Here is a 17,214-nt window from a genome sequence, read left to right as displayed (position 1 = left end):
ATGGAAAGGCTGATAGCTTCCCGACTTATAATACATCTAGAAGACAATGATACTATCCCAATGCACCAATTCGGATTCAGAGCTGGCCACAGTACGATTGAGCAACTGCACCGTGTAGTCAATCATATCCTGAAGGCCTATGACCATAAAGAATACTGCAACGGAATCTTCCTCGACATTCAACAGGCATTTGATAGAGTTTGGATCCCGGGACTACTAGCCAAAGTCAAAACAGCGCTGCCAGCCAACCTGTTTGAGCTCATCAGATCGTTTCTCACAAACAGAGAGTTTTGCGTCCAGTCCAGAGACGCAACCTCTGTAAATGTTGCCATTGCAGCTGGCGTACCTCAAGGAAGCGTCTTAGGACCGATACTTTACTCCATCTATACAGCAGACATCCCCAAGCCAAGCTATTATGAAATGACCAATGACAACAGCAAAATGCTGCTGGCCAGCTTCGCTGACGACGTCTGCTTTCTCAGCTCCTCGAACAGTGAGACCGAGTCGTCACAAATGCTGCAAACTTATCTCAACGAATTCGAGAAATGGGCCATGGCGAACAACATCAAAATTAACGAAAGCAAATGCGTAAACGTTTGCTTTACGTTACGCCGTAAAACAACTCCTGCGGTACACATTAATAATGTGGACATAGAGCAAGCAACTAAGGCGAAGTACCTAGGCCTCACACTGGACAAACGCCTAACCTTCCGAGATCATATTGCCAGAGTCGTCAAAATGTGCAACCTAAAGCGTAACCAACTATTCTGGATGCTAAATAAGAAAAGCAAACTACCTTTAAGATGCAAGCGTCAGATTTATCAGCAAATTATCGCACCTACTTGGAGATACGGCATCCAAATTTGGGGAGTGGCGGCTGCGTCCCACCGAAAACGATTCCAAACCGTCCAGAACAAAACATTAAGACAAATCACTGGCTGTGACTGGTTCGTTAGCGGCCAAACGCTTCACAATGATTTAAACCTGAGCCTTGTTGAAGACCAAATCTCGTTCTTCTCAAGCAGATACAACGATCGACTAACTGCCCACCGTAATCGTCTCGCCCGGAGATTACAGGGGGCTATCCCAATTCGCAGGCTCAAAAGAAGACATTTTGGGCTGCTTCTAAGATGATAGTATGAATATATTATTTACCTGAAACCTCACTACTCGAAATTTGACCTATTCCTATATATTAAGATGAAAACAAATTATATTTTATAATTAAGAGATTATTTACTTAAGACAACATTTAGGTTAAAGGCTTTAATTGACCTGTTCCTGAATAATATTAAATAAAGATGTTAATTAATTTAAAAAAAAAAAGTATAATCATTGTAAAATAGAAAATGCTAACTGTAGTTAGCCGGCGCGCCCAAATGGGCTGAATTAATAGAAAAGAAGAACACAAAGGGGCTCCAAGATTTCCCCGTATGCCTTAATAAATAAAATTATTCCTTTAAAAACTAGATGCACTCTAGACCGTCGCCATTTGATGCCTAAAAGTATGCCACATTATTCCCGCAATTTGAAATAGCTTCAGCTCAAAAGTATGCAATGGAATATTAACACATTCTACCAGCCACCTGCTGCGATTTCTGTTCGCCTGGTACCAGGCGTCGAAACTTCTGCTATTTTGCCGACCAAATTGGCCTCAACCCGAGAAAATGTTTTGATAATTAGAGCATACTTTTGGGCTCAACATAGTTAAAATGTGCCCCAAAATTGTTGCATACTCTTGGGCTTGGCAAGAACAGTTCGAAAAACATGGTCACACTATGCATTCTAGGCCGTTGCAATTTGGTGCCTAAAAGTATGCAACACGATTTCCCGCAATTTGAAATAGCTTCAGCTCAAAAGTATGCAATGGAATATTAACACATTTTGTCCAGCCACCTGCTGCGATTTCTGTTCGCCTGGTATCAGGAGTCGAAACTTCTGCTATTTTGCCGACCAAATTGGCGTCAACCCGAGCATTTCGTGATTGATTTTAAGCACTAGGCGAACATAATCGTTAGCAGGCTGCTGCTGGGAATCGTTGGTCACCTTCTGCGTTTCCTGTTCGCCTGGTACTTGAATCGAAAAATCTCCCAATTTGCTCCACCAATTTGCCGCAACTAGCGTTTTGCGGAAAATTACCCGATTTGTGGCATTAGACGAACATAATCCAAGGATGCTGAAGGCTCCGAGATATTCTGTTGTACTGCCAAAAGGAACTACGCGGCTTTTGGACAGAAAAAACATGGAAAGTCGGCCCAACTTGTTTAGTTCGAATTACAGCATTTATTTGTGACTGCCTTAAGCCTAATATATTTATATACATGCATGCCTTAGACCTAATCTCTGGTAAAATTCAGCTAGTCTTCTTTGGTTGCCGCGGGCGGGCGATGTGGCAGGAACTGGTACTCGCTGTCGGTGCCGATGATGTAGGTGGGTATGTTGCCACGCCCCTTGACAAAGGTCATGCCCCGGTAGTTGCACTGGATGTTGAACTCGCGCAGCTTAAGCGCCGTGTTCTCGGTGACTTGGATCTGGCCGGGCACGCCGGTGGAGTCCATGCGGGAGGCCATGTTCACGGGATTGCCCCAGATGTCGTAGTGAGGCTTCGAGATGCCCACCACTCCAGCCATGGCTCTGCCGTGTGAAATGCCGATCCTCAGCATGCCGTAGTCGGTGCTGCCTTCGTACTCCGTCTGCATGTTCTCCGTGTTGAAGCGCCGCATGGTGCTCATCAGGTCCAGGGCAAACTCGGCCATCACACGCACCACCTCGTTGCTGCTGCTCCCGTTTTGGGTGGTGCTGATGCGCGGCCCACTGGTGATCACATTGCCCTCGTACTGACCCCGCTCCAAGTCGAGGTCCAGGGCTATGTTGCTCCCGTTTCCGTACGGCACCCGCTGCACTCCGTCCGCATTGGAGCTGCGTGCTCCGTCATACCGACTCCTGCGGCCGTTGGGCATGAGCGAAACGTTGCGGAACTTCATCTGGGGAGCGTTCACCTGCTCGGAACGGGAGACATCCAGGCCACAGGCCGCCATGTACGTCCAGTTGGCCACCTTGATCTTCTCCACGCGCAGGCTCTGCGAGTACTTGTTCAGCTGGAAGAGGAGAAACGGACACTTCAAATAGTTTCATTTAAAATTCTATCTATTCTATTTAAGTATAAATATGGTTATGGCTTTCCTTCAATTGACAAGGGTAGAATTTATCTCATAGACGGTAGACAGAATGTCACTGCTATCTAATTCAAGACGCTTTTTGGATATAGCGCACTTGGTTCTACTACGATTCGATAAGATTGCTATGCTCCGTTACGAAGTGCCTAAATTTAGGTACTTATTTCTATGGGGGAATCACGGAAAATGATGGCAGACTACTCACCACATCGTCGAAGTCGCAGATAATCTCATTCAGCACACGCAATCCGATCTTGTCGGTGTCGAAGTTTTTTATCGAGGCAAACATTACGGCCACATTGTCGTACTCCTCATAGTAAAGCTCATTCTGCAGTTGGTTCGACAGATAGAAGTCAGCTGGGTGGGCGGATTTGGATTTGAGTTTGGAATTAGCTAGTTTTGTGAAAACTTACCAACATGCGTGGGCAAGATATTGGTGAGTAGCACTTTGATGGTGTCATTGGTGATCAGGGCATCCTCCTGCTTCTTGATTAGCTGCCGTTTCCAGCTGCCAAATGAATAATGTGTGAATAACGCTTCTTGCAAGAGCTAATTTCGCAGTAATTACTTGTAATCCACTTTGGCAATGAACTCCGTTTGCCGCTCCATCAGGTGGAAAATGCCGAACGTTATGATCATCAGCAGGATGTGCGAGTATTTGGCGTTGAAGTTGACATTGGTGGAGGGGCTGTTGGCGTAGATGTAGTTGAACTCGGACACCACCAGCACCGCATAGCCGATCATTATCAGGGCGGAGAAGCAGGACTTGATGATGAAGGGGATCCGTGTGAAGAGAAAGGACATGCCAATCACCAGTGTCATGCAGTTGGTGAGTATCTGCAGAGAAATAAGTTTGTCAATAGCATAAGTGTTAATGACAGACTGTTGGCGCTTTCCCACCCAAGGATGAAAGCACTGCACCCGATCGTCGTAGCTCGGTTCCAGATCCGCGTAGTCCTCGTCGCTGCTGCATCCCACCACTTGCATTATGGCCACCGCGCAGTAGGAGAAGATGATCAGGAAGTACATCACCACGCGGATGACCACGTTGCGCTGCATCTCATCCGACATGCGGAAGAAGAAACCACTGAGGTTGCCGTTCGGCGAGGACACATCCGCATCGGACATGTACATGATCCAGAGCTTTTTGTACCAGGACACGATCAGCAGCATGGTGAGCAGGATAATCGTGGTGCCATCTATGTACCAGTAGTGATAGCGAGCACTTAAATATAAGCCCAAAGGTTATTATCTGTTTAATAAAAGAATAAAAGGGAGAGCTTTACTTACTCCTTGCTCAGCAGCTGGATGGTCAGCAGACCCATGTAGATGACCCAAGCTAAGGCAATGCTGTACTTGAGCATCACATCTGGCTCCTTCATGTACTGGAACTCCCAGTTGCGGATGCGGAAGAACAGACAGCACGAGCTGATATTGCGGCGAAAGGTCTCCTCTTCGATTTCATCCTGGGTGAGTCGCGTGCTTCGCCTGAAAACTTTGGTGAGCCTGAAAGGGAAATAGCCTTTAGCAATACATTACTTGGCGTGACAAGCACTACTCACTGTATCCTGCCGATGGGCATCTTGTCCAGCTCGCGACACATCTCCAGCTTGGCCTGGTTGCGCACCTGGTTGTACTGGTGGAGCGTGGAGTTGTGCATGAAGTTGGCCTTGCTGACCTCGCTAAGCTTCTTCGCCTGCCGCTCCCTCATCCTGCGACGCGGGTCATGCATGGGGGCCTACAACTTTCGGTTCGAGATAAGTGTGCTGGCGAGGAACGCAGAACCTTTCGGGGAATACTCACGCGCAGTGACTTGATGAGGAAGGTGCGAATGCCGTGCTTCTGGAGCACTGGATCCTCTCGAGCTTTTTCGGTGCCGTCCTCGAAGAAATACTCGCCATCCAACAGTGATAGCGTCTTCTGGCTGACATGCACTCTTCCTGTGGCTCCGGTGGCCTCCAGTCGATTGGCGATATCCACGTCCTTCGACCATATGTCAAACTGCCACTTGGCAGCTCCAATAACGCCGGAAAGCACATCTCCCGAGTGGACGCCGATTCGCATGTCGATATTCAGATGGCGCTTCTCCCTAATGAAAGAGAATAATAATCATTACATGGATATACCTTTAGCTTTCCACAAAATCAATGATATGAATTTCCAAAGGTGGGCATACATTATATAGTTATTTTCCAAGAATTGTAAACAGGTTTTATTGGTCAATTTTATAGGTTTCCATTTGAATTCGTTCGTCTTATCAAGTTTGGCAAGGTACGTCGGTCACTTATGACATTACGTTTATTAGAGCACGCAATTCAAATTAAAATTGTTAAATTCGGGAAAAGGAAGAAGGAATCAGCATTTCGGCAGTTGTGTTTGACACAATTTGTTGTCTACTAAATAATTGTTCAAATTGCTTTAATTCCATTATGATTCGATTAGAAATTTCCCTAATCGTTATCAGTAATCACAGCTCTCATCCGGCCGAATGAAATGCAAGTTATCAGTGGTGACTAAACACAACACGGCTAATGACTTCAATATTCTAATACATTAAATAATAACGCCTAATATTACATGTGCCCACCTGACATCCCGTATGTCCTTGATCATCCGCAGTCCCAGGTCCACACAGCACTTGGCGTGATCCGCATTGGGATTGGCCAGCCCAGCCACGCAGTAGTAGCAGTCGCCCAGGAACTTGATCCTCAGCACGTTGTACTCCTCGCTGGCGATGTCGAAGCGCACGAAGAGATCGTGCAGGGCCTCCACTAGCTTCTTCACATCCAGGGTGGTGGTCAGGTGGGTGTAGTTGACCACATCCGCGTACAGGACGGTGACATCATCGTGAGGCTCGATGAAGAGGGTGCTGAATAAAGGTGCAGGATTGTAATATAGAATAGTTATTAAAACAAAGATTTTAAAATCCCTTCTAAAAGAGTTTTATAGCATTGAACTCACCCATGATCCGGTTGGCGCCACCTTTTGAGGGTCTGGCTATCCGCACTCCGTCGCAGATCCACTTGTGATTGCTGCTGGTGCTGCTGCTTGGACCGCTCGATGCGGTTCTTCACATCCTCCTGCAAGCGATCGGCGATCTGGGCAGGCAGGATGCTCAGCAGAAGACTACGCTCCTGATCCCTGGCATAGCGCAACAGGAGGTTCTCCTCCACATACTGCCGTCGATCGAGGAAGGTGGTGCGTAGCGCTATATCCCTCATCAGGCGAAAGAAGATCCCCAATAGGTTGACACAGCTCAGGTATATGGCCTCGTTCAGGATGCTGTGCATTTGGTTGTCATCCTTGGCGGTGATCACGAAGCTGTAGTTTATTATGTAGCAAAAGGTGACTGCCGATCCCAGGACAAAGGGTTGCAGCAGGTACGGCACCGGCATGAACATGTATATGGCGTACAGGGTGTACGCATCGTAGATCGGATTCAGGATGTCGTTGTGGCTGGTGGCGTGGTAGACATTCAGCCCGATGTCCATCAGGACCATCACACACACCGCCAGCCAGGAGGTGGCGTACACCACCCAGCCGTGCTTGCTCACCAGCTCGCTCCGGAAGTTCACGGACAGCACCATCCAGATGACCAGTCCCGAGCATATGTAGGCCACCATGTCCACGTACACGTACTTGATCTGCGGCGTGGTCAGCAGGAGCAGCGTGTGGATCACGGTCACCGCCACGTGGATGAAGATGAACAGCGACAGGTAGCCGACGCGCAGGCGCCGCATGTAAAAGTCGTACGAGTCCTCCAGCTCCAGGTTGCGACATTTTCTCTGTAGCATTGGGGTGAGTAGAGGATTTAGCCAAAATTGTGAAATATTAATACGGCATTAAATATTAAATACATACAGGACAGTAGTGTTCTTACCGAAAAAGTATTCTTTTGTTTACTTTTGCTAAACCTAAAGCGACACAGCTATACATTTGGAGTGCCCTTCTTACATGCCAAGATTAATTTTGTTGCTAACGCTGCTCTTACAAGTGCCTTTCATACTCGTTTATCATGGTTGTCATCATTAACCTTAATAGAGACGTTAGACTGAACGCTACATAAATTCACAAGTAATGGAATACAATTAAATTTGGCATAATTTGCATAAAGTTATTAGTTCCCGGAAGGGAATTGTAAATAACGTTTTTACTGGATACTTGCAGATAGAGATAAAATCGCTCACTACTAACACGATTACACGATCTATAAAGTGCAGTAACTTAGCATTCGGTTGCAATTTGGTAAACTCAGATTTTACTGATGGCTTATAAAGATAAAGAGTGGCGCGAATAAAACTTTCCACCACTGCATTGCTGGATGTTTTCGAAATGCGAACCCCTTCAAATGAGGCACTCACCACAAGATACGACCATTCCCAATTCTTCTCGTTCTGCACGGTTTGGGCCTGGCTGCTGGTTCTGGCCAGACTGATGGGGTTGGACCGATTGTACTCGATGGCCGAGTCGAAGTAGGAGTCCATGTTGGCGCCAGTTCAGGTCGGATCGGGTTGTTGATCAGTGCGGAGGAATCATTTTCGGTGGCAGCTATCCAAAATCAGAGGCTGGCTGGCAATCACCTATTATCAGATCAAACAATTAGACCCACAGCCAAATAGCTATCGGCTATCAGAGTTCCAGCCACAAAGTCCCCCAATAGGCATTGAATCAGTCAATTGAGGGGCTTCGCTTATCGGCGCCACCAAAAAAGAGGGAGGTGTGTAAGGGGAACCTCTCCGGATTTCAGATTTCGGATTTCGTGCTGTTCGTATGTTTATGTGATTATATGTGCGTAAGGTGGCGAAAACAGCAGCTAATTTAGCAATTTGTCTAATGTGCCATTGATAGTGGTAATAGCTAATGGTCTGTAAATCACACTCACCCGCACTCGCACTCCAAATCGTAAACGGAATCGGAATCGGAATAGGAATGGGAATGGGAATCGATCAGGCGAACTTCGTCTGCATTATCAGCTGCATTGGACGAGAGCGAGTATAGAGGGAAGGATCACGGCTATATGGCTGTGTAATTTATTTGCGGGCTTTGCACGTACGAACGGGCACTTGAGGCGACCGATTTCGCACTTCACTTTCGTTGAGTAATAAATACGATAATAATTAATAAAAAATTAACACCACTTAAGCGCGTAGCGCTCCAACAAGCCAATACACGGCGGACAGGTATCACAAATTACTCTTTTGCCGCGATAAGCGCTCGCCCCGATTCGATTCCGTGCGACTTAATTGCCCCCGGGAGCTGATATCTATACACGCGACCGACTCCAACCAACTGCTGCGACCAACTGAGTACCCAACACACCTGTCGAATCGCTCGCACTCGGATTCTCGATGGCTGAGTGCTGAAAGTGGTGTGCTTATCAGTGTGAAAAGTGTTTGGCGGCGCTGGCGCTTGATTGATGACACAGTCGTAGGTAGGGTGCTTGCTTGTCAAGTGAAGTTATTAAAAATCTACTGTCGATTTTTGCAATTTGTTAAAACTATAAATTGAATTTTAATTTGCTTTAATACTCAAATTCAAATTTGAATTCGGGCGCCCAGCACTGGCTCCATCTGGCGGGCTGCGCTGAAAGCTAGGAGTTTCAGCCCTGGAAATTGGAATGTATGGCAGCACTGTATTATGGAACAGCATTAACTTTAAAATGTATTTATGCAAAAATGCATTTGGCAGCCAACTCTGCACGGGTTGAGAACAACATAGGAATAAATTGAAGAAGCGAAATGGCGTAGAAATGCTAATTTCCCGAAAAATTGATTTCCCGCCAAGGCAAGTGTGACCAGTCATCGTAATTCTAATCGGCCTGCGATCTAGGCGTCTTTGGTATTTTGGTTGAAACGGCATACGCATTCCAAGCTGTTTATTTTTCGGAAACTTGAAAATATTGCAATCGTTCGAGCGATTTGATAATAAGTCCGGAAAAGCGGCGGAAAACCAGAAGCAGCCATGTCGGCCTTCACGGAGACGGCTCTCCTTAAGAAGCTGGCCGAGCTGAACAGCAGTCAGCAGAGCATCCAGACGCTATCCCTGTGGCTAATTCACCACCGCAAACACAGCGCAGCGATTGTGAAAACCTGGCAGCGGGAGCTGGAGAACGGTGGGTATCCTGGCCATCCTGTGCAACACACAACTTAATGCATCCCCGCCCCCTACAGTGCCAGAGCCCAAGAAGCTGACCTTCATGTATCTGGCCAACGACGTGATTCAGAACAGCAAGAAAAAGGGGCCGGAATACGGCAAGGAGTTCAGCCATGTGCTGGGCAAGGTGTTCGCCCACATTGGCGAGAAGTGCAGCTCGGACAAGTTGCTGGGCAGCCTCGGAAGGATCCTGAACATCTGGCTGGAGCGCGGCGTCTACGATCCCAAGGCTATTGCCGAGTGGAGGTCCCGATTACACAAGGAGGCCGCTGGCAGCAGCACCAGCACCAGCAGTAATGGCAAGACCAATGGGAATAGTGAGAAGCCGGAGAAGGAAAAGCATAAAGATTCCGGTGGCAGCAGCAAGGCCGAGAAATCCGAGCGCCGCGAGAAGCGCAAGCACGAGGATCGCCACTCCAAGTCCAAGCGCTCGCGCCATCACGGCCAAGGCAGCAGTAGCAGTAGCTCAAATGCAGCTCCTCCGGCAGAGGAAGTCGTTTCTGTGGAACCGGAAAACGGTCACACGCCACCATATTTGCCTTTGGGGGAACCCCCGGAGCCCGAGGAGCTCATCAAGGCCCTGACCAGCATCGAAAACTCCGCATCCAGCGATGCCGTGGTGCGCGAGCGTATCGCCAAGCTGCCCCAGGAAATATCCGAGATTAGCTGCATCAGCAAGCTGGAAGATAAGGATAAGGCTAAGGCTCTGGCCGTACAGGTGGGGCACCAATTCAAGTGTACTTAGATGTGGTCAAAGCAAGAGCCATGGAGAAACAACTTCGTGCCAGTGTTTTGACCGCACATGTTTTAAGCCTCATCCCGAATGGATACTATTAATCATTTTCCTTTTAGGTGAACGAAGCTGTGGATCTGCTGAACGACTACAACGCTCGATTGGCGGCGGAAATGGAGGAGCGCGCCAAGCTGGCCACCATGCTGCGAGATTTTCAAGCGGAGCAGAAGGAACTTCTCTCCCAGGCTGAGCAACGCCTCGATGTACGTTCTCCATGGTCTAAGCACTGCATGCTCTTTGGGGTTGTTAGATAAAGATCATTATCCAAAAACTATGGGGTGTTGTTCGCCACAGAACCAATTAAATAATGGCCATTGAAGTGGCGCTAATTATTTGATGTTACCTAGACTAGTCGCTTGTGGGCTATCCGCATTTTGTATTAATATTTTATTTGCATTAAAAAACCCGAATCTAATCTAATGCAGTCCCCCTTTAATTACACGTGTTGAACATCGTCGCCTAATTCTTTGTGTCTTTGCAGGAACACAAAAAGAAGCTGGCCAAGATGTTGGGCCTGCAGAAGGAGATCCACGACCACCTCTCCAACCTGCCCGACCTGACCCAATTGCCAGATGTGACTGGCGGACTGGCGCCCCTGCCCTCCGCTGGCGATCTCTTCAACGCCCTGCATTGAAGGATCCAGAACCTGAAACCTAAGGAGCCACTTTAAGTCAAGACTAGAGTTTATATATATATTTGCAGTTGTCCCCCTACTTGCACCGCGTCCACAAAATCCCCTGACTGTAATCCAAACACACACCCGGATGACGATTTCAATATAGCATCTAATTGCAAGCAACTTACATTCTTGGATTTCTTCTTCTGTCCACTTAGTGCATCACGTAGTTGGCTGCACCCTGCCACTTTTCGGTAAACGAAATGATGTCGGCAATACCGCTGCCCGGTGACATCTTCAAGGCCACCGAGAACTTGCTCCACACGTCGCGGTTCACTTGGTTGCTCGACCCTTGGAAGGTCACCGGCTGACGGCCTCTGACGGGAAATCCACTCAGCATGCAGGGCAGATCATTGGGCCCCAGACTTGACTCGTACAAGCCGCGATCATCGGTGGGCAGCTGTTGGTCCACTTGCTGGTCCATGCTCACAGCGAGAACCCATTCGCGCACCTCCTCGTGAAGGCTGGGATCATTCTTCAGGTGAATATCCTCCGGCAAGGGCACGGAACTGGGAAAATCAGTGCTAGCCAGGTCGGAATGATCCACCAACTGGCCGGAACCCTCCTCAATGGCCTCGCACACGTCCAGATAATGGTTAAGCATCACAAAGGCCTCGGCTTCGCGACCTGCCTGGCGGAGATCCATCCCAGCTTCGTAGAAACCCTTGTCCACCGGCAGCAGATCCGTGTGGCGCAGCAGAGCCAAGGATAAGCGCAGAGCCACCGGTTGAAGTGCCTGTACCTCCTTGCATGCGGCTCTGGTAGCGTAATAGTGGGCTATTAACAGGAACTGCTCCATGCTGCCTGTAAATTTAGATTGGGACGGCTCCGGAGTTGCCTTAAGGGCCTGCAGCAAGCGGGAGAGGAAGTCCCTCAAGTGGCGCCATGTGGTGCCGCGCTCCGTTTGCTCCTCCCTCAGGGCCAAGCAGTCCAGGGCGATCCTGGTGTAGATATTAAAGTGGGCTTCGATCGGAGGAGCGCCGTAGCTCAAGTAGAGTTCCAGGGCCGTCGTACAATTGCCTTCCCGAATGAGCTGGGCTGCATAGACGGCCACATACTTCTGCAGCAGGGCGGGATTCAGTCCCTTGGCCTTCTCCAAGCAGCGCTGCCACTGACCCTGCTCCGCCAGGAGATCCAGGGCGGAGACTATGTCTATGTCCGCCAGTTGCTCAATGTTGCCCTCGTGCTTCAGGCTGGCCTTTTGCTGCTGCTCCACATAGGCCAGGAGTTGCAGATCTGGATCGATTTCCTTGGCCAGCCGACGAGCCTTGCTCCATTGTTCCGTCTTGATGAACACGTCCACCGCCTGCTTGGGCATGTCCGCCGCCAAGTAAAGCTGAGCTGCGGGTCCTATCTGCTTAATGGCAAGTAATCGCGGTCCCAGCGATTGGGCCAACTCCTGGGCATCCTGACCCTCCAAAAACTGATTGCAAATCTCAGCGGCTCGTAGTAGAGCTCTCTCCAAAGTGGACGCATCCTCGGCATTGGAGGAGTCTATCTGCATGAGGCACTCGGCCGCCTTGCGAAACTGCTCCTTCTTGGCAAACTCGGCTGCCTTTTGTAGATAGCCTCGCGAAATGGAGGCGGCATCCTCCCCAGCTTGTGCCTGCGCCTGACCCCGTTGAAGTTGGGCCTGAAGTCGCCTTAGGTCGTTTAGTGCCGACGGATAGTGCTCCTCGGCGATGCGCAGGGCATCTTCGTAGAGGGACTCCTGCTTGTAGTGCTCTATAATCAAGTCCGGACGATGGGCCCGCAGTAGAAGAGCTTCATAGTCCTTGTAGTTACTGGTTTCCAGGGCAGCCGAAGCTTGTCCTATTAGAACTTCTCCCACAGCATCGGGGAGATGAGTTTCAGCCACATTCAGGGCCGCCTGCCAATCGCCTGCATGTTGGTACATCAAAATGGCCTCCCGGGGCTTATTGGCCTTCAAGAATTCTGCCTCCGCCGCCTCAAACTTTCCTTCATCCTCCAGCGACATGGCGATCTTCAGGTGCACCTCATCCGTGGACTTTCCAGCGAATTTGCACAGCTCCATTGCGAACTCGAATTGTCCGGAATCACAGGCGAACCCCACTGCTGTATCCAGAAGACCCAGTTTGCTCAGCAATCGCACTGCACCCTCTGTGGGCATGGACTTGGCCCACATGTAGGCTACCTGCTGGCTGGCTCCCTCGGTGCCCTTCTGCTTGGCCACCCTGTAGCCATCCTCCCAGCGCCCCGAGGAGCAGTACATGTGCACGGCGGACTTCCAGTCACCGGAGGCTACGAAATGCATCTCGGCGTTCTTCAGTTTGCCACGGGACTCCAGTTGGCGAGCCAAATGCAAGTGGGTGCTATCCAGCAGATCCTTGTGATAACGCTCTACCAGGCGGATCATGGAGTCGTACAATTCCCTCCGCTTATACATAGCAATGGCCAGATCGGGTTCATTGACCGCTATCAGGACCTTCTCGGCATCCCTGAACTTCCCCTGCTCCTCCAGCGTTCCAGCAAGTTGAACGAAGAGCTCGCGAACCTGCTCCGCCTTTAGGTATTTCTCACCTATCACATAGGCCCTTTCCCATTTGCCATGGCGATTTAGTAGTTCTATGGCATCCTTGTGCAGATTGGCCCGCACCAACATGTCCTCTGCTCCATCAAGATCTCCTGCGAAGGCCAGGTGCTTGGCGAGATCCACAGCATACCGCTGTATAAGCTCCGGTTCATCCAGGACCTTGGCAATCTGAACTGCCTTGCGCCATTGCTTTGCGCCCACAGCGGCTTCCAAGGCCTTTTGCGTGGCTCCCGCTTCGATGTAGTGGTTAATTGAGGCATCCAATTGCTTGCGGCTCACCAGCCAATCGCCCCACTCCTCCTCCAGCGCGGTTACCTCCTGCGGGGCCACCACTCGTCCTATTTCCAGTGCTCTGGCATATGCTCCGCCCTTTCGGTAAAGAGCTAGAGCTGCTTCGGGCCGCGATAGCCGATGGGCTATGTCTCCAGCGAGTTCATAGAGTTCGGAACGAACCAGTCCCTCGGTTACCTGCAGCATTACTTGCTCATCCTGCAGGATGTGGGGTGTCTTTAGGGCCAACCGAGCAGCCCTTGACGGCTTGCTGGCCTTCAGGTACAGGGACATCGCCTGCTCGAGATCACCCTGCTCCTCGAGCACCTGACCAGCCTTCTCCTGCTGCTCGCTACTCAGCAAGTAGTCCATGTGCTGTTGCTTCAACTCGGAGATCCGGTTATATCCACGCCTCTCCGCCAGAGCCACTGCCTCATCCCACATGCCCAGCTGCTGGTACATCTTCAGAGCTGACTCGATGTCACCCTGCTCCAGATAAATCCGCTCGGCAGTGCGCAAGTCCGATCCGAGCAGAGCCATCTTGGCGCGAACTTCGGGACAGAGGATGCCAGGGGAGCCAGAGGACTCCTCGAACTCATCCGCCTGCTGGATCATTCCAGCTAAGTAGTACGCTTTGGATACGTTACCTAATGCAGCATAGCATCGCTGAGCCACTCGGAGGTTTCCATCTTCCAGGGAGATCAATGCCAGATTGTGCCACATGGCCTTTGCGGCCGGCTTGTCACCCAGCGACTCCAGAAAGTGCACGGCCCTTCCAAAATCACTGTCATTTACGGCGGTGCCAAACTCCACAAGCCCTTCATCCAACTGGTAGTTGTGCTCACTGGGTCCATCCTGGGAGCGAACCACTGTGCGTCCCTGTGGAAGATTAAACGGACATATCAAAGGATGACAATTATCTACAGCATTATATACACACATTTTCACGGAGCACCTCGATGGCTTCCCCTCGCACGCTCTGCATGGTCACATGCTCCGGAAGATCAATGTTGTACCAGATGGCCAGGTTGGAGTTGCTCTGGGCCACCACCACATCGCTCTGGGGAACCCACTGGACAAAGGATATATTGCTGAGCAGGGTCTGCTTCTTGCCAGTGTAGTTATCCACTAGGATCAAGCGCAGTTTCTTGTCGCGGAACAGGAGCTTGTGGGCAGTCTCACTTAGTTCCAGCCAGTCGATCTTGGTCTCATGACTAATCTGCCCACTGGTCATCCTACTGACCAGATCGACGACACATATGGTCTTGGCATCCAAGAGGAAGGCGAGCTTTTTGTTTTCCTTTGCATTTCCTCGCTCATTCAGCCGCACTGAGATCACGTGGGGATTCACGAATTCCGTGCGCACAGATCCCAGGATGGAGTTCTCACCGTATTCCACCAAGCTCAGTTCGCCCACATTGAAGATCAGGCAAACGGTGGGATTCTCAAAGTAGAATCGTTCATGGTGACCAGAGGCAGTCCACGGAACCTCACTGCTCAAATTTCTGGTCAAATCGCAAAGGATGAGAGACTCCTCCGTTCGGGCGACCAGGTAATTATCCCGGCCCATAATTCTTACGTCATCGATCTCCAGACCCAGCTGGGATTCAATTGTAAGGGCTTGCGAGGGCTCTGTCAAGGATCTCACCAACAGTTGACTGGGCGCCACGAAGATCAGCTCGAACTTGTCCTGCCACACGGTGCGTCGAAGTACGGACTCAAAGAGGAGCACAGCTCCACTGACGGATCCCAGGGCGAGTCGGGCTCCATCTCTTCGCCAGAGGAGGCTGCTCAGCGTGTACAAGCAGTCCACCTCCTTGCTGGCACTCTCGCTCCACGCTCCTTGTCGTGGACTCCACGCAAAGATGCGTATCCTGTCAAAGCTGCCGAAGGCCACTGCCTGTCCATTCGGACTACAGGCTGCCACCGTGAACTCCCGCTCGCCTTCCGTCCGGGAATGATCAAAGGTGCGCAGTTGGCGACCCTAGAAGTGGGATATTAAGAAATCTCCAAAGGAACCATATCCTTGTGCACATACCATACTATCATAAAACACTATCCGCTGATCACAGCCACCGACACAGAAGCCACCGTGTGGCCAGGCTAAAGCAAATGGTGGCACTGGATGCTGCACTACTCTGCCCAGTGGTTCCGTGGCCTCATCCGTCATGAAGTAGCGGATGATGGTGCCATCGTTGTGGCCGCTGAGGAAGCCAGTTCCCTTGGTATTGGCCGCCAAGGAAATGCAGATGCTATCGCCGCCGTAGAGACTTTGCGATTTGTTGCTCTTGCTGTGAAGGGCACGCACTTTGCCGTCCTCTAGTCCTGTTGTAAATACCTAATGAAATAAATTCATTGCATGCAGGGAAAGAGATGTACCTGCTATAATGGATCCCGATGTAAGCCAAACCAGTGCAGTCACAGCGCTGGCCTGAGGGAACTTGTTGCAGATCACCTTCTTGTCGTTCCAGGACTCCCCCAACTTGTACACATAGACGATGCTGTCGCTCTGGCCAACTGCCAGTTTGGTGGAGTCCGGACTGAAGGCCAGTCCCCTGATGACATAGGAGTTCTTCCCATTCGCGGGATTAGCTGGCTTGGTGCTGAACTTATCGCGTCTTTCGCCTGCATCATCATACAGTAGAATATGGCGATCTGCGGTGGCTATAGCCAACTTCTGCTGATTGGGGGACCAGGCTAATCCCGCTATTCGTTGGATTTGCTCCTGGAAAGAGCAGTTTAACTTATTATATAAATAGCGGTCTTTAAAGCATGCTGTCCTAAACGATTTTCAAAGACTTCTTACATACATTGATGAAATTGGAAAAATAAAAATGCAAAACGTTATTAGTTCGTCGTAACATAAAAATTCGATGATATTTTTAAACGAAAGAACTGAAAATATTTAATATGTTCAACTTTTCCATTCGTCAACTGATTACCTGGCCCTCCAGCAAAGTTCGCAGATATTTCAACTGCATTTCAGCTGATTTCAAGTGCTCTTAAAATAATAAATCGAACGCGAATTTGTTAATTTTCCGTCGCAGTATCTGCCGTTGTTGTGGTCCGAGTCAGTTGTTGTGGCAACCGGGAGCCCGGCAACCACCCCTGCCACCCACTTCCACGTCCATTTCCACTTCCACCCCTTTGTGGTGTCGTGTGCTGTGGTGTTGTCTATTTTCTTGGCGCTTCCGCTTTGCGCTGCCATTCTAAATAAATGGCCTTTGTTTTGAGATGCAGCAGGTGCCGGGGCTGCCACAGGATGGGCCAGGATGTGGCTCTGCGGCGCTGTTTGGGGGTGGGTGGGCGTCCCACCCGCAGGCACAAAGCTGTTGCTTGCTCTGCAGACAGCGCAGTCCTCTGTGAGTTGTCCTAGTCCTTTCACCGAGCAGCGGAGAGTCCTCTGTGCATGGCGCATGCTCTGCGAAGAGAGCCAGTCGCAGGTGAGAGGCCAATTCATACAGGTGTGCTGTGTGGCGAGAGCGCATGACCTTGGGGTGGGTTTGGTGGGGGTAGCTTAAGTCCTGAGTGGTCTAAATCAGCCCTCTATCGGATTTTTACCCAAACATTTGAGATTGCCATAAGGTATAAC

The 17,214-nt window shown here is 50.0% G+C and overlaps 3 protein-coding genes across 4 annotated transcripts; 1 reads left to right on the top strand and 2 right to left on the bottom strand.

Moving 5' to 3' along the window:
* Positions 1–2,260: 2,260 nt before the first annotated feature.
* LOC120450112 (adenylyl cyclase X E) lies at positions 2,261–7,670 on the bottom strand. Of its 2 annotated transcripts, XM_039632928.2 has the most exons (11): positions 7,538–7,670; positions 6,138–6,961; positions 5,764–6,045; positions 4,980–5,265; positions 4,739–4,914; positions 4,467–4,682; positions 4,077–4,401; positions 3,745–4,013; positions 3,590–3,684; positions 3,382–3,533; positions 2,261–3,098 (listed from the first exon to the last, which is right to left on the bottom strand). In XM_039632928.2, the coding sequence occupies exons 1-11, from the start codon at positions 7,658–7,660 to the stop codon at positions 2,358–2,360; spliced, it is 3,489 nt and encodes a 1,162-aa protein (XP_039488862.1). In that variant the 5' UTR covers positions 7,661–7,670; the 3' UTR covers positions 2,261–2,357. The 2 variants fall into 2 exon arrangements, with proteins under 2 accessions (XP_039488862.1, XP_039488863.1); XM_039632929.2 differs by lacking the exons at positions 2,261–3,098; positions 3,382–3,533; positions 3,590–3,684; ... (1 more) ...; positions 4,077–4,401; positions 4,467–4,682 and having other exon boundaries at positions 4,781–4,920.
* On the bottom strand, positions 7,538–16,753 carry LOC120447609 (intraflagellar transport protein 172 homolog). Its single transcript, XM_039629082.2, has 6 exons — positions 16,742–16,753; positions 16,002–16,347; positions 15,661–15,947; positions 14,563–15,606; positions 10,927–14,501; positions 7,538–7,756 (listed from the first exon to the last, which is right to left on the bottom strand). The coding sequence occupies exons 1-5, from the start codon at positions 16,751–16,753 to the stop codon at positions 10,953–10,955; spliced, it is 5,238 nt and encodes a 1,745-aa protein (XP_039485016.1). The 3' UTR covers positions 7,538–7,756; positions 10,927–10,952.
* On the top strand, positions 9,017–10,925 carry LOC120450116 (regulation of nuclear pre-mRNA domain-containing protein 1A). Its single transcript, XM_039632938.2, has 4 exons — positions 9,017–9,288; positions 9,347–10,047; positions 10,182–10,325; positions 10,604–10,925. Exons 1-4 carry the CDS (start codon positions 9,138–9,140, stop codon positions 10,754–10,756), a joined length of 1,149 nt encoding a protein of 382 aa, XP_039488872.1. The 5' UTR covers positions 9,017–9,137; the 3' UTR covers positions 10,757–10,925.
* Positions 16,754–17,214: the final 461 nt, after the last annotated feature.

The sequence above is a fragment of the Drosophila santomea genome, chromosome 3L (genome assembly GCF_016746245.2).
Source record: "Drosophila santomea strain STO CAGO 1482 chromosome 3L, Prin_Dsan_1.1, whole genome shotgun sequence".
Classification (NCBI taxonomy): Eukaryota; Metazoa; Arthropoda; class Insecta; order Diptera; family Drosophilidae; genus Drosophila; species Drosophila santomea.
This window is presented reverse-complemented; position numbering and strand designations above follow the sequence as displayed.